Source organism: Aotus nancymaae, unplaced genomic scaffold, assembly GCF_030222135.1.
Source record: "Aotus nancymaae isolate 86718 unplaced genomic scaffold, 86718_ANA_hifiasm-v0.15.2.pri h1tg000089l, whole genome shotgun sequence".
NCBI classification, from domain to species: domain Eukaryota; kingdom Metazoa; phylum Chordata; class Mammalia; order Primates; family Aotidae; genus Aotus; species Aotus nancymaae.
The window spans coordinates 24,990,044-25,005,132 of record NW_026988504.1 but is presented as its reverse complement, the minus strand read 5'-3'; the positions used below and the strand labels follow the sequence as shown (position 1 = coordinate 25,005,132).

The 15,089-nt window shown below is 52.6% G+C and overlaps 1 protein-coding gene across 4 annotated transcripts in view; it reads right to left on the bottom strand.

The window, feature by feature from the left end:
• Positions 1–6,868: 6,868 nt before the first annotated feature.
• The window catches only part of JUP (junction plakoglobin), a 30,467-nt gene continuing 22,246 nt past the window's right edge, over positions 6,869–15,089 (bottom strand). For all 4 annotated transcript variants that reach the window (XM_012444105.3, XM_012444107.3, XM_064369596.1 and 1 more), the window contains exons 8-15: positions 14,216–14,554; positions 12,367–12,522; positions 12,050–12,169; positions 11,014–11,164; positions 10,795–10,916; positions 8,431–8,470; positions 7,989–8,154; positions 6,869–7,696 (exon numbers count right to left, since the gene is read on the bottom strand). In XM_012444105.3, the coding sequence (XP_012299528.1) occupies positions 8,003–8,154; positions 8,431–8,470; positions 10,795–10,916; positions 11,014–11,164; positions 12,050–12,169; positions 12,367–12,522; positions 14,216–14,554 (1,080 nt within the window). In that variant the 3' untranslated portion in view covers positions 6,869–7,696; positions 7,989–8,002. The remainder of the gene's footprint in view (positions 7,697–7,988; positions 8,155–8,430; positions 8,471–10,794; positions 10,917–11,013; positions 11,165–12,049; positions 12,170–12,366; positions 12,523–14,215; positions 14,555–15,089) is intronic.

The following is a 15,089-nucleotide window of genomic DNA, read 5'->3' as shown; positions in this document are numbered from 1 at the left end:
CACTTAGGCAAGGCACTCAAACTTCTCTGGTCTCCAAAGTGAAATGAAAGGAGAAACAGCTGGGCACAGTGGCTCATGACTGTAATCCCAGCACTTTGGGAGGCTGAGGCAGGTGGATCACCTGAGGTCAGGAGTTCGAGACCAGCCTGACAAACTTGGTGAAACCCCATTTCTACTAAATACAAAAAAAATTAGCCAGGTGTGGTGGCTCATGCTTGTAATCCCAGCTACTTGGGAGGCTGAGGCAGGAGAATTGCTTGAACCTGGGAGGCGGAGGTTGCAGTGTGCAGAGATCACACCATTGCACTCCAGCCTGGGCAACAAGAGTGAAACGAAACTCCACCTCAAAAAAAAAAAAGAAAGAAAGGAGAAACATCTCCAACCTCAGGGTTGTTAGAAGGAAGGCACTTACTTAGCACAGGGCCCAGTGCAAGGAAAGCTCAGTCTATGATGGGCATGATCAGTAAGTGTCACCTGTCCCTGGCTCTCCAAGAATGACCCAGGACAGAACCCCACCTTCCAGAACAGGTCACAGCTGGCTTGCAGTTAAAATCAATCAGGGGTTTCCACCCCCATCTTTTGTAGAATCAAATTCACAGACTTTGGCCTGACAGACAAGGGCCTCCCCGTTGGACTTTTGCTTTGCTTTCCAGCGTTGTTTCTGGCTGTCTCACCGGTTCTTCTCCCAGGCTGGACACGTCAACCCACTGTCACTTCTCACACCCTCCCTCTAGGAAGGTCAGATCTCCATGTCATCGCTACTGCAGCTGCCAGGAATGCCAGTGCCTTCCCTGGGGCCCAGCAAACACCTCCTCCCCAAATCTCACTCACTCCCTCTTCCTGGATTGGAATGACCCTCCCGCCTCCAGTGCCCAGACTCCGAGCTCAATGCTCATTCTCACACTCTTCTGTGGTTTTCCTCACTGGAAGACAAGAATGTTGGACATCTCTATTCCCAGGACCTTGAACCAAGGCTGGCAAAGAGCAGCCCTAGGGACACATTTGGTGAAAAAAATGAATGAATGACCAAGGAATCTAGCCAAGGCCGTGCCCATGGCTTTCCTTGGGAGACGTGATACTTCTATCAATATGAAGTAGGTGCCATGGTTAATTTTATGTGTCAACTTGACCGGCATGGGGTGCCCAGATTAAACATTATTTCTGGCCAGGTGTGGTGGTTCACGCCTGTAATCCTAACACTTCGGGCGGCTGAGGCAGGCAGATCATTTGAGGTCAGGAATTTGAGACCAGCCTGGCCAACATGGTGAAACTCCGTTTCTACTAAAACTATAAAAATTAGCCAGGCATGGTAGCGTGCACCCATAATTCCAGCTACTCAGTAGACTGAGGCACAAGAATCGCTTGAACCCAGGAGGCAGAGGTTGCAGTGAATTGAGATTGTGCCACTGCAGTCCAGCCTGGGTGACGGAATGAGACTCTGTCTCAAAAACAAACAAAACCATTATTTCAGCCAGGTGCGGTGGCTCACGCCTGTAATCACAGCACTTTGGGAGGCTGAGGCCGATCACTTGAGGTCAGGAGTACTTATTATTAAATTTGTTTTTTTAATTATCTTTTTTTTTTTTTTTTTGAGACAGGGTCTTTTTATATTTAGTAGAGATGGGATTTCTCCATGTTGGTCAGGCTGGTCTCGAACTCCTGACCTCAGGTGATCCTCCCACCTCGGCTGCCCAAAATGCTGGGATAACAGGCGTAAGCTACCGCATGCAGCCTGAGACAGGGTCTTGCTCTGTCACCCAGGCTGGAGTGCAGAGCGATCAAAGCTCACTACATGTCATTCACAGCTTCTCAAAGAATGAAAAAAAACAAACCAAACCAGAAAAGCCCACTACATCCTTGACCTCCTGGGCTTCAGCAATCCCTTCATCTCAGCCTCAGAGTAGCTGGGACCATAGGTGCCATCCATGCTGGGCTAATTTTTTTAAAAAATTTTTTGTAGAGACAAGCTCTCACTCTACTGCTCAGGCTGGTTGTTTTTTCTCTTTTTCCTTTTTTTTTGAGACAGAATCTTGCTCTGTCCTGCAGTGGCACAATCTCGGCTCACTGCAACCTCTGCCTCCCGGGTTCAAGTGATTCTCCTGCCTCAGCCTCCAGAGTAGCTGGGACTACAGGTGTGCACCACCATGCCCAAATTTTTGTATTTGTAGTAGAGATGGGGTTTCACCATGTCCGTGCTGGTCTCAAACTCCTGACCTCAGGTGATCCACCCACCTTGGCCTCCCAAAGTGCTGGGATTATAGGCACGAGCCACCGCACCCACCAATGGTCCTCTTCTAAATCAAGTGACGTGCTTTCTGGGATGAGGTTGTGTACATGTTTTAATTTTTTGCTGGTTTGACTTTAATGACTTATTTATTTTTGAGTAACTATTTTAAAATTGACGCTTTTTTGTTTCTTTGTGAGCAAGGTCTCACTATGTTTCCCAGGCTGGTCTCAGATTCTCAGACTGAAGTGATCCTCCCACCTCAGCCTCCCAAGTAGCTGGGACTATAAGGCCATGCCACCACACCTGGATTAGCACAATTTTTAAGAGCAGTTTTAGTTTCACAACTGATAAATTATTTTTGACTATTTTACTAACTTGTCATTCAGTGTGGCACCTGCCTTTTTGATAGTTCTAGCCCTGTCTCCACTGGTATTGTAGATTCCGACATAGAAATGTTGACCTTGGCTGAGGGCAGATAGAGAGCTTTCTCCAGATGGACAGGGCCACGTCTGCTGCTCCCTGGGGATGGTTGCTCCACTAAGCCAGCTCACATCACCGAAGCCTGCATTTCCCCTCTGGTCTTACTGAAACCCAGAGACTCAGAGCTATCCTGCCGCCTCCCTGACCAAGCCTACTGAAAAAGAGGCAAGGTTAGTCTGAGGAGACTCGTTCCTAGCTGTGGCAGATGCCCGTGGTGATGTCCCCAATGCCTTATCCATATTTATCTTTCCTACTGTCAGAACACGGAGTCTTATGCCAGGTGCATCAGGTCACACCTATAATCCCAGAACCTTGGGAGGCCAAGGTGGGAGTATTGCTAGAGGCTGTGAGTTCAAGGCAAGCCTGGCCAACATACTAAGACTCCATCTTTACAAATCTTTTTTTGTAATTAACCAGGCATTGTGATATGTACCTATAGTCTGTAGTCCCAATTACGCATGAGGCTCAGGCAGGAGGATCACTTGAATCCAGGAGTTTGAGGCTGCAGTGAACTGTGATCATGCCACTGCATTCCAGCCTGGACGACAGAGCAAGACTCTGTCTTTTTTTTTTTTTTTTTTTTTTTTGAGATAGAGTTTCGCTCTTGTTACCTAGACTAGAGTGCAATGGCATGATCTCGGCTCACTGCAACCTCTGCCTCCCAGGTTCAAGTAACTATCCTGCCTCAGGCTCCCAAGTAGCTAGGATTACAGGCATGTGCCACCATGCCCATCTAATTTTGTATTTTTAGTAGGGACAGGGTTTGTCCATGTTGGTCAGGCTGGTCTTGAAATCCCGACCTCAGATGATCTGCCCTCTTCAGCCTCCCAAAGTGTTGGGATTACAGGTGTGAGCCACCGTGCCCAGCCAAGACCCTCTCTCTTAAAAATGAAACAAAGGAAAAACCTCTGATTCTTATCGAGGGGGCACTGTGTGCAGTTAAAATACTCTCCATTTCCCAGCTCTCTTTGCAGCAAAGGATGGGCATGTGACATATCTCAGGCCAAGATCCAGATAAGTCCCCAGGATGGATATCCCTTCTGAAAATCAAAAAGGCAAAAACTTTCCAGGAAATTGCCCATTGCCCTTTCCCCAGTTCTGCCCACCTGGAACCCCTGTACTGTCTCTCTGTTTTTTTTTTTTTTTTGAGACAGAGTTTCGCTCTTGTTACCCAGGCTGGAGTGCAATGACGCGATCTCGGCTCACCCCAACCTCCGCCTCCTGGGTTCAGGCAATTCTCCTGCCTCAGCCTCCTGAGTAGCTGGGATTACAGGCATGCACCACCATGCCCAGCTAATTTTTTTTGTATTTTTTTAGTAGCGACGGGGTGTCACCATGTTGACCAGGATGGTCTCGCTCTCTTGACCTCGTGATCCACCCGCCTCGGCCTCCCAAAGTGCTGGGATTACAGGCGTGAGCCACCGCGCCCAGCCCTACTTTCTCATTTCATCCTCACATTAGGTAGATGAAGAAGACATCATCCTCATTTTTTTTTTCTTCCTCAGTCTTCTCATTCCACAATTTTTTTTTTTTTTGAGATGGAGTCTCACTCTTATTGCCCAGGCTGGAGTGCAGTGGTGCAATCTCAGCTCACTGCAACCTCCACCTTCTGGGTTCAAGCAATTCTCCTGCCTCAGCCTCCTGAGCAGCTGGGATTATAGGCACACACCACCACACCCAGCTAATTTTTTGTATTTTTTTTAGTAGAGATGGGGGTTTCACCTGTTGATCAGGCTGGTCTCGAACTCCTAACCTCAAGTGATCCGCCCGCCTTGGCCTCCCAAAGTGCTGGGATTACAGGCATGAGCCACAGCACCTGGCCTCATCCTCATTTTACAGGTGAGGAAACTGATGTTCAGGGAAGCGAACTGACTTTCTCAAGTTTGCAAGACTCAGATAGTTCCTCCATGAAAACTGAAGTGGCCAACTCGCTGCATTGAAATTAACTGGCCTTAAGTTTCCCATTTTGGCCAGGCTGCCAGGACGCTGAGAGCCTACAATCTAGCACTGCCCCTTAGCATAGGGACTTAGCTGTCTCCTTTCCCTTGTCCTCACCACCTGTCATGAGGCTTGAGAGATGAGTCCTTTTCTGTAGGCTGCCTCTAGCCCTCTTTTGGAAAGCTGGGGTGGAGAAAATGGTGTTAGTGTGGTGGTTATCTATCTTCACTGGCTTCTCCAGATCTTCTCTCCACTCTACGCTGGGAGATGGGCTCTGGTTTCTGCTTGGGCGGGGCCCATAGGGAGCTCTGGTACAGGGGGGTGAGGTCACAGCCTCCCCTTGTCAGGAAGCCTCATCCACAGGATCTTGTCCCAGGGAGCACTCCCGCTCCTCCCAGGCTCAGGCCAGAGGTGATATTGCTATAAATAGCCTGGCACCCTGTCCTCTCCCTTGCTCTTTCCTATACCTGCCCAAACCTTTGCAAACTGTTCCCTTACCACACTCTCCTCAAGTCACCCAATTCTAGTGTTTCCTGCCAGAGTCCGGAACACGGAGCACATACAAAGGGTTCCATTGGCTGGGTGTGGTAGCTCACGCCTGTGCCACACTGAATGACAAGTTATTAAAACAAGCCTTAAAAATAATTTACCGTCAGGCACAGCAACTCATGTCTGTAATCCTAGCACTTTCAGAGGCTGAGGCAGGCAGATCACCTGAGGTCAGGAGTTCAAGACCAGCCTGGCCAACATGGCAAAACTCCATCTCTACTAAACAAACAAAAATTAGCTGGGCATGGTGTGCGCCTGTATCCCCAGCTATTGGGGAAGCTGAGGCAAGAGAATCACTTGAACCCAGGAGGCGGAGGTTGCAGTGAGCCAAGATCATGCCATTACACTCCAGCCTGAGAGACAAGAGCGAAACTCCATCTCAAAAAAGTCGGGGGGCATTGTTAAAAGATTTTGAGATCCTCTGGAGCTCTGAAAACTCTGTCCTCTGCCCTGCTCCCCTGGCTCTGGTCAGAGCTCAGGACTGTCTCATCCCTTCATGTCTGGACCTTACAGCCACCCCCATATTGGAGGCACCCCTGCCTCCAGCCCCAGCCCCACATCCCACTAATCCTCTGTGAATAAGGCCGTGGCCTCCCTCCACTGCCCTGAGCTCCAGGTGGGCACAGAAAGCAGGCATCGGGCCCTGCCAGGGCAGGCGCACAGGCACCGCATGTTCTCAGGTTTGCTAGGTGCGTTCAGAAAGGAGAATTTGGGGTTGTGGGCGGGGGAACTGTCACATGAGCTGAAGGACAGACCAATGTAATGGGTAAAATAACGGTGTGCATGGGGCATCGTGGAGCACAGCAGGAGAGGCACCCGCTCATCCTGACTCGGGGCAGAGGTTGGGGAGCAGGTGTTCCTGGAGTCAGGTCTGAGCTGATCCCGGCAGTTGAACAGTAGAGGCACACAGACAGCAGAACAGCATGGACAAAGAACAGGAGGGGCATGCTGGCTGTCATGGGCACGGCTGAGGGCAGAGTAGGTAGTGGGGGAAAGACAGGGGAGGTGGGAAGGCACCGGGGTGTGCCCACGGCTGACCAACAAGGGGCCTGGACTCCAACCCATAAGCCTTAAGCGTTAAGCAAGGGGGACATCTGCCATATTCACATTAAGGCCAGATGGGAGGAAAGCCAGCCAGAAGCTTGCCTGTTTGAAAGAACAAGGCCAGGCACAGTGGCTCATGCCTGTCATCCCAGCACTTTGGGAGGCCAAGGCAGGCGGGTCACCTGAGGTCAGACATTCAAGACCAACCTGACCAACATGGAGAAACCCCATCTCTACTAAAAATACAAGGAAACTAGTTGGGCATGGTGGCACATGCCTGCAATCCCAGCTACTCAGGAGGCTGAGGCAGGAGAATCATTTGAACCCGGGAGGTTGCGCTCACCGAGACAGCGCCATTGCACTCCAACCTGGGCAACAAGAGTGAAACTTTATCTCAAAAAAAAAAAAAAAAGAGGAACCAGGCTGGCCTCCCTGAAGTGGGAGGCTCAACCCCATTTCCCTCTTTCCCCTCCTCGTCCTACAAGCGCATTATCAGGTTAAATCCACTCTGGCTCCTCCAACCCTCCTGGCTCCCCAACTCGCCTCTTCTAGTCCTTCCCACATGCCAGGCAGCCCTGAGGACCCGCAGGACCCAGCCTCAACTTCCCCATCCCACTCCCCTCAACAGCCTCCAACGCATCTGTGTTATTTTTATTTTCTTTGCTTTGGTCTATACAAAAAAACCAATAACCAAAAACATAAAGCAATAATAATAAAACTCTCTGCTGGGACCTCCCCCGGCCCCCTACACCATGTGCAGGAGATGGGGGGGTCTGAAACAGGAAGGGGAAGAGAAAGCCCCTCACCGCACACCAGAGGGGTCAGCCAAGAGCACTTCTCGGGGCCAGCTAGGGCAGCTGTGTGGGTGGGACCGGGGTGTGAGGGAGCTGTCCCCAGAGCTCCCCGGGGAGTGAGGGGTGGGCAAAGCCAACTAAGCATCCTGGAGAGAGAAGCCGCGTCTCCTGGAGCGGGTGACTCACTCCGTATCTCCTCTCCATCTCCCCTGGATGGTCCCTGAACTTTTCAAGAGAACCTTTGGATTTCGGGGGTTTGGGTCTTGAATCTGGATCCTGGAGACCCTGGGGGCTTAGGGCAGTTGGTTTGCGGAGTTTGGTGAGAAAAATCAGACCCAGAAGAGAAACCAAAGTCCTTCCGGGCCCAGGCAGCTGGAGACAGGGAGGCTGGCGTGGGGAGCATGGCTGGGGGAAAACACAGTGGGTGCTTGAGTCTGAAGCTTTAGTGGCCAGGGCCACGGGGGCGGGGAGGGGGTGTCAGGCCCTGGACCCATACCCAGGACAGAAAAGCATGAGCAGAACACAATCCCAAGAAAGACCCTACGGAGGACCTCTGGAGGCGCAGGGAGCAGCAGGAAGTGGCACCCCGGCTTCCCCAGCTCAGGCACTTTTCTGTCTCGCCCCAATCGCCTGCATGGAGAGCCTCTCAGATGAGGAACTGCACCTGTTGGGAGAGGAGGACAGACAGGGGTCAGGGGCTCGGTGGATCTGTCTCCCCAGAAGTTCATGCCACTCCGTGTCACCTGCCCACCACCCCCAGAAGGGGCCAGCAGGAACAGGACTCCCCACCCCCGCCAAAGACACAAGAAGGCAGGCTGGGGCACGCCTCACTTGGGGAAGCTCAGCAGCAAAGTTTCCCCCAAAAAAGGAGCTCGGGTTTTAGTGGGGAGACAGGAGGGCCTCCAACAGAAGGAGGTTCTAGAGAGGAGGAAAAGCCTGAAGACAGGGGGCCGTACTGGGGCCAAGCCGCCTAGGCCAGCGTGTGGTCTGCAGGGGGGTACGGGGGCCTGAGGCCATCGCTGTAGGTGTCGATGGGGTAGTCTCCATCCATGTCCAAGTGCATGTCCAGGGGGTCAAGGGGCACATCGCTGGAGTACATGGGACGGTAGGTGGCATCCATGTCTGGGGACGAAAAGTGGAGCTCTGTCCAAGCGTCTGCCAGCCGCTCTGCAGGGGGCATTCTGCCCAGCCCTCACCCACCTCCTCCCCCCATGCCCACCGAGGTGGGCCTGAGCCCCTTCCCAAACCCCACACAGGGCATCTAGACAGGGGTGCATGTGGACGCCACATAGCAGTTGCCACCGGTCCTCTGGCCCTAGAGACATAATGTTGCCCCCTCACACCCACACACAGCTGCCCAGGCTCTCCAGGGTCCTGAAAAGCCCAGCGCACACTTACCATCTCCATAGGGCTCATTGATGGGGATCATGCTCTGGGCCTAAAGGAGAGAGAAACGTGAGTGGAGAGGTTTGAAAATGTAGGCTCTGGCTGGATCTCAGCTTAGCGGGAGGGAGAGATGCTTGTAAAAAAGGGGGTGGGGCTGGGCGCCGTACCTCACGGCTGTAATCCCAGCACTTTGAGAGGCCAAGACGGGCAGATCACTTGAGGTCAGGAGTTCCAGACCAGCCTGACCAACATGGTGACACCCTGTCTCTACTAAAAATACAAAAAAATTAGCTGGGCATGGTGGCGCATGCCTGTAGTCCCAGCTACTCAGGAGGCTGAGGAAGGAGAATCGCTTTAACCCGGGAGGCGGAGGTTGCGGTGAGCTGAGATTGTGCCACTGCACTCCAGCCTGGGCAACAGGAGTGAGACTCCATCTCGAAAAAAAGTAAAAAAATAAATAATAAATAAAAGAGGGGGCCAGAGAAAACAGAGCCCTTGGAGGAATAGAGCATGATGAAATGGGATCACCTAGTCCCCTGATGTACTCATGTCCTCAGTGCTCCAGAGGGAGGAGGGCTCCCCATTCATGGTGTGGGGGCTCCTGCCAGACTAGAGCAGCTCAGGGGAGGAGGTGAGGAGGCAGAGGACTCAAGAAAAGACCGCCCATAGCCTATCCAGCACCTCCACACAAATTAGGAAAAGGCACCCCCTCCTCAAACACTGTATACTCATTTGGGCAAAATAAAAATTGGCATTTTGTGGATATATGGTTCACCCTACTTCCATCTGCTAGGAATTGTTATAAATGATCAATTACAAAATAAAGATCTAGAAAGTTGACAGGAGTAGAAGCCCCTCTAAAAGTGTTGCCCTTGGGCAGTATACAACTTGCACAATCATCTACTGCAGTCCAGCCTAGGATACTCCCAGCCTCAGGCAGAACAGCCTAGGATGCTCCCAGCCTCCCAGCCAGAACAACCTAGAATACTCCCAGCCTCAGGCAGAACAGCCTAGGATACTCCCAGCCTCCCAGCCAGAATAATCTAAGATACTCCCAGTCTCCCAGCCAGAACAACCTAGGATACTCCCAGCCTCCCAGCCAGAACAATCTAGGATGCTCCCAGCCTCCCAGCCAGAATAATCTAAAATACTCCCAGCCTCTCAGCCAGAAAAATCTAGGATGCTCACAGCCTCCCAGCCAGAACAATCTAGGATACTCCCAGCCTCCCAGACAGAACAACCTAGGATACTCCTAGCCTCCCAGCCAGAACAATCTAGGATACTCCCAGCCTCCCAGGCAGAACAACCTAGGATGCTCACAGCCTCCCAGCCAGAATAATCTAAGATACTCCCAGCCTCCCAGCCAGAACAACCTAGGATGCTCACAGCCTCCTAGCCAGAACAACCTAAGATACTCCCAGCCTCTCAGCCAGAACAATCTAGGATGCTCACAGCCTCTCAGCCAGAACAATCTAGGATACTCCCAGCCTCCCAGACAGAACAACCTAGGATGCTCACAGCCTCCCAGCCAGAAAAACCTAGGATGCTCCCAGCCTCCCAGCCAGAACAATCTAGGATACTCCCAGCCTCCCAGCCAGAATAATCTAAGATACTCCCAGCCTCTCAGCCAGAACAACCTAGGATGCTCCCAGCCTCCCAGCCAGAATAATCTAAGATACTCCCAGCCTCCCAGCCAGAACAACCTAGGATGCTCCCAGCCTCCCAGCCAGAATAATCTAAGATACTCCCAGCCTCCCAGCCAGAACAACCTAGGATACTCCTAGCCTCCCAGCCAGAACAATCTAGGATACTCCCAGCCTCCCAGGCAGAACAACCTAGGATGCTCACAGCCTCCCAGCCAGAATAATCTAAGATACTCCCAGCCTCCCAGCCAGAACAACCTAGGATGCTCCCAGCCTCCCAGCCAGAATAATCTAAGATACTCCCAGCCTCCCAGCCAGAACAACCTAAGATACTCCCATCCTCCCAGCCAGAACAACCTAAGATACTCCCAGCCTCTCAGCCAGAACAATCTAGGATGCTCACAGCCTCTCAGCCAGAACAACCTAGGATACTCCCAGCCTCCCAGCCAGAACAACCTAGGATGCTCACAGCCTCCCAGCCAGAACAACCTAAGATACTCCCAGCCTCCCAGCCAGAACAATCTAGGATACTCCCAGCCTCCCAGCCAGAATAATCTAAAATACTCCCAGCCTCTCAGCCAGAACAACCTAGGATGCTCACAGCCTCCCAGACAGAACAATCTAGGATGCTCACAGCCTCTCAGCCAGAACAACCTAGGATGCTCACAGCCTCTCAGCCAGAACAACCTAGGATGCTCACAGCCTCCCAGCCGGAACAACCTAGGATACTCACAGCCTCCCAGGCAGCTGGGTCATGCTTGAAGAGGGAGTTGGTGAGCTCCACCGACACACGCTTCCGGTAGTCTGGGTTCTTGTCCTCGGAGATGCGGAACAGGACGGCAGCAGCATAGGTGGCTGAGCAGAGAGGAGAGGAAAAGCCAGGTCAGACAGCTGCCGGCCTCCATCATGGCTGGGGGAGGGGGACCCAGTCTCCTGCCTTCCCCCAGCTCACCAGTGCCCTCGTTGCGGGAGTGCAGCAATTCCATGAGTGGGGCCGAGGCCCCCTCTGCATCAATGGCGTCCGCCGCCTCTTTGTCCTGGGCCAGCTCACACAGCACCCCGGCAGCCACGCGCTGGATGTTCTCCACCGACGAGTACAGGAGCTGGGGACAGGGGATGCGGGAAGCAAGGGAGCAGTGGAAAGGGATGAGGCAGGCCGGACAACACACCCCACAGCCCTGCCCACCTCCACCCTGTAGCACTTCCATAGTGGGACATGGGCCCTCACCATGGGGTGTTATTGCTTTAACTGGGCTGAGCATTGTTCATGGGCTACCTTCAAATTACCCATGACTCTGCCTCATCTAACCATTGGAATCTAGTGTCAATGACCTCAATGACATGAAAGATGTTAAACTCTTTTTTTGTGAGACACAGTTTCACCCTTGTTGCCCAGGCTGGAGTGCAATGGCACGATCTCAGCTCACTGCAACCTCCACCTCCCGGGTTCAAGTGATTCTCCTTCCTCAGCCTCCCAAGTAGCTGGGATTGCAGGAACCTGCCACCATGCCCAGCTAATTTTTTGTATTTTTGGTAGAGACAGGTTTTCACCATGTTGGCCAGGCTGGTCTCAAACTCCTGACCTTGTGATCCGCCTGCCTTGGCCTCCCAAAGTGCTGGGATTACAGGCGTGAGCCACCGCACCCAGCCTAAAAGCTTGTCCGTCATGGTATTTGCACATATTCTCCCAGTTTGCTAATTTTTTAAAATGCTTTTTTAAGGTTCTTTCTGAAATACAGATGTTTTTCATGTTTATGTGACTGAATCTCAAGAGTTTTTTTCTTCCATTTGTGATCTCTTTCCTTGCTTTGATGCTTAGAGAGTCATGCCCATCCAGGGGGTTGCTAAGTAGTCAATCCTGGTATGTCCACTTTCCTCCAAACTCCTCCGAAGACCTCTGGATGCCTGGTCCAGGCTTCCCAAATCTGGGACCTTGCCCTCTAAGCAGTGGTGGGGGAACCTCTCCTGCCCACCTGCCCCAGACTCACCTGCACAAACAGGGGGATGGTGTTGAGCCGGAAGATCTCCATGCGGTTCATGGGGTCCCGGGCAAGGATGTGCAGGGCTCCGGTGCAGCCCTCCACAATCTCCTCCATCCTCACACCGTCCTACATGGACAGGCAGGGGGCATGGGACAGGTGCCTTGAACGTGGTGACAACTCCTCCCGACCCTGACAGCTGAATCAACTTCACAGGTGCTTGGAATTGGCATCCCTTGCAACTGACGTCCCCATTCACACACACACACCCAGAGAATACCCTGACCTCCCAGGAAGGCTGTCACAGGCACTAACAGCTCACATACCGTGTAGGGCTGCTGTGTGCCTGCAGCCACATGGCGCTGGGCATCCTGGTGGGCCTTGACCAGCAGCTGGACGAGGCGGGGGATGACCGCTGCCTCCTGCAGGGGGGCATGGTTGGCTGGGCACAGGGCCAGATTCCTGATCAAGCCGATGGTTGCCTGGCAAAAAAAAGGGGCAGCGATCAGGGGCACTTCTTGGACATCTGAAGGATCCCAAGCTTCCCAGCTTCGGGTATCCCCTCCCTCCTTCACCTTTCCCCGAGGACAGACACAGTCATACTGGAAGATCTCCAGAGAATGAGACCACCCCAGCCATGTCACTTATTCCACAGGATCTGGGGTGCTCACAGCTAATTCTTTTTTTTTTTTTTTTGAGATGGAGTTTTGCTCTTATAGCAGGTCTGCTGAATTGGGACCTGCAGTGTCCGTGTGTGTGTGTGTGTGTGTGTGTGTGTGTGTCAGAGAGAGAGAGAGAGAGATTGTTTGTTTGTTTGGATTTTTTTTCAATTTTTTTTTTAGATGGAGTTTTGCTCTTGTTGGCCAGGCTGGAGTACAATGGTGAGATTTCGGCTCACTGAAACCTCCACCTCCCTGAAATCTCTGCCTCCTGGGTTCAAGCAATTCTCCTGCCTCAGCCTCCTGAGTACCTGGGATTACAGGCATGTACCACCAGGCCCAGCTAATTTTCTATTTTTAGTAGAGACAGGGTTTCTCCGTGTTGGTCAGGCTGGTCTCAAACTCCTGACCTCAGGTGATCCATCCACCTTGGCCTCTCAAAGTGCTGGGATTACAGGTCTGAGCCACCGAATCTGGCCGCCTTTTCAATTTTTTTATAAGAGGTGAGTGTCTCACTATGTTACTACCCAGGATGGTCTCAAACTCCTGGCCTCAAGTGACCCTTTCGCCTTCCCCTTTGCCTCCCAAAGTGCTAGAACTACAGATGTGAGCCACAGCACCCAGCCTCCTGTTTTTCTTTTAAATGATGGGTTTTTGCTCTGTCACCCAGGCTGGAGTGCACTGATGCAATCATAGCTCACTGTAACCTCCAACTCCTGTGCTCAAGCGATCCTCCTACCTGAGCCTCCCCAGGAGCTGTGACTACAGGCGTGCACCACCACGCCTGGCTAATTTTTGTTGTTGTTGGCCGGGTGCGGTGGTTCACGCCTGTTATCCCAGCACTTTGAGAGGCCGAGGCAGGCGGATCACCTGAAGTTGGGAGTTCGAGACCAGCCTGACCGACATGAAGAAACCCCATCTCTACTAAAAATACAAAATTAGCCGGGCATGGTGGTGCACACCTGTGATCCCAGCTACTCCGGAGGCTGAGGCAGGAGAATTCTCTTGAACCTGGGAGGCAGAGGTTGCAGTGAGCCAAGATTGCACCACTGAACTCCAGCCTGGGCAACAAGAGCAAACACTCTGTCTCAAAAAACAAAACAAAAAAATTTTGTTGTTGTTGTTGTTGAGACAGGTCTTGCTACGTTGTTAGGCTGGTCTCAAATTCCTGGCCTCAAGCAATCCTCCTACCTTGGCCTCCCAAAGTGTTGGGATTACAGGCGTGAGCCACTGTGCCTGGCCCTGGAACCCGCAGTTTAATGAAACCGCCCGGGGTATTCAGTTACATTTTGAACTCTGAGCTCTGCCCTAGGGGATAGTGGAGCTACAAGACAGAAGGAATCTGGAATTTTGGGGCAGAGCCATTGTTGAGGTCTAAACTGTTACACGAGAGAGAAATAAACTTCTCTCTTATTCGAGCCACTGTATTTGGGGCTTCTCTGCTACTGCAGCTTTGCCGATGCCGACACAGCGCCTACGCCTGCCGCAGGGCCTTCCCAGCGCCTAACCGCAGTACCTTGACCAGCGGCCACTGGTTGGGCTGGTTGAGCAGCTTCACGATGGCCGGGATGCCATAGTTGAGACGCACAGAGTTCTGGGCCATCTCGGCCTCGGGGTGGCGGCTAGTGAGATGGCGCAGGGCGCAGACGGCAGGCTCCGTGATGTCGTCCTTGTCACCCGCGCGCAGGATCGCGTGGATGAGAGCCTCCACTCCGCTGTTCTGCGTCACCAGCGTCTTGTTCTTGCTGTTGTTGCATGTGAGGTTGGACAGCGTGCCCGTGGCACAGGTGAGCACGTTGACGTCATCCACGCTCAGCTGATTCACCAGAATCTTCAGCACGCTCTCCAGGCCCTCCTGCAGGGAAGGAAGGGAAGGGGGAGTCAGGGAGCAACCAACTCCAGGGTGCCTTCTCAAATATGTCCGAGGGGAGCAGGATGAGCTCAAAGGGTCAGTCCTGCCTGTGTGTCCCCAGGAACTTTCATCCCTATGACCCGCCACACCCTGTGAAAGGATGTTACTATCCCATGCTGCAAATGAGGCAATGAGGCTCAGAGAGGTTGGGGAACTTGCCCACAGACACACAGCTAGTGGCTGGATCTGAACCCAGGCCTGGCTCTAAGCCCCAGGCTCTTCCCTCCACCTCATCAGCCTCTCCCTGGGGCCCTGAGACCCAGGAAGAACCATCCTCGGTCCAAAGTATGGTGGCCAAGAAAGGCCTCAAGACCAGGAGGCAATTGTTGAGGGGGCCGCACCCTTCAGTGACCCAGCTGAGCCATGTCTAATCGCTTCTCACTTTTCTGCATCCTCACTACTGCTCCACCACCCTGGGGCCCTGAGCCTAATCCACTTCCAGGAAAATCACTAACTCAGACATCTCACTTCTCCCAGA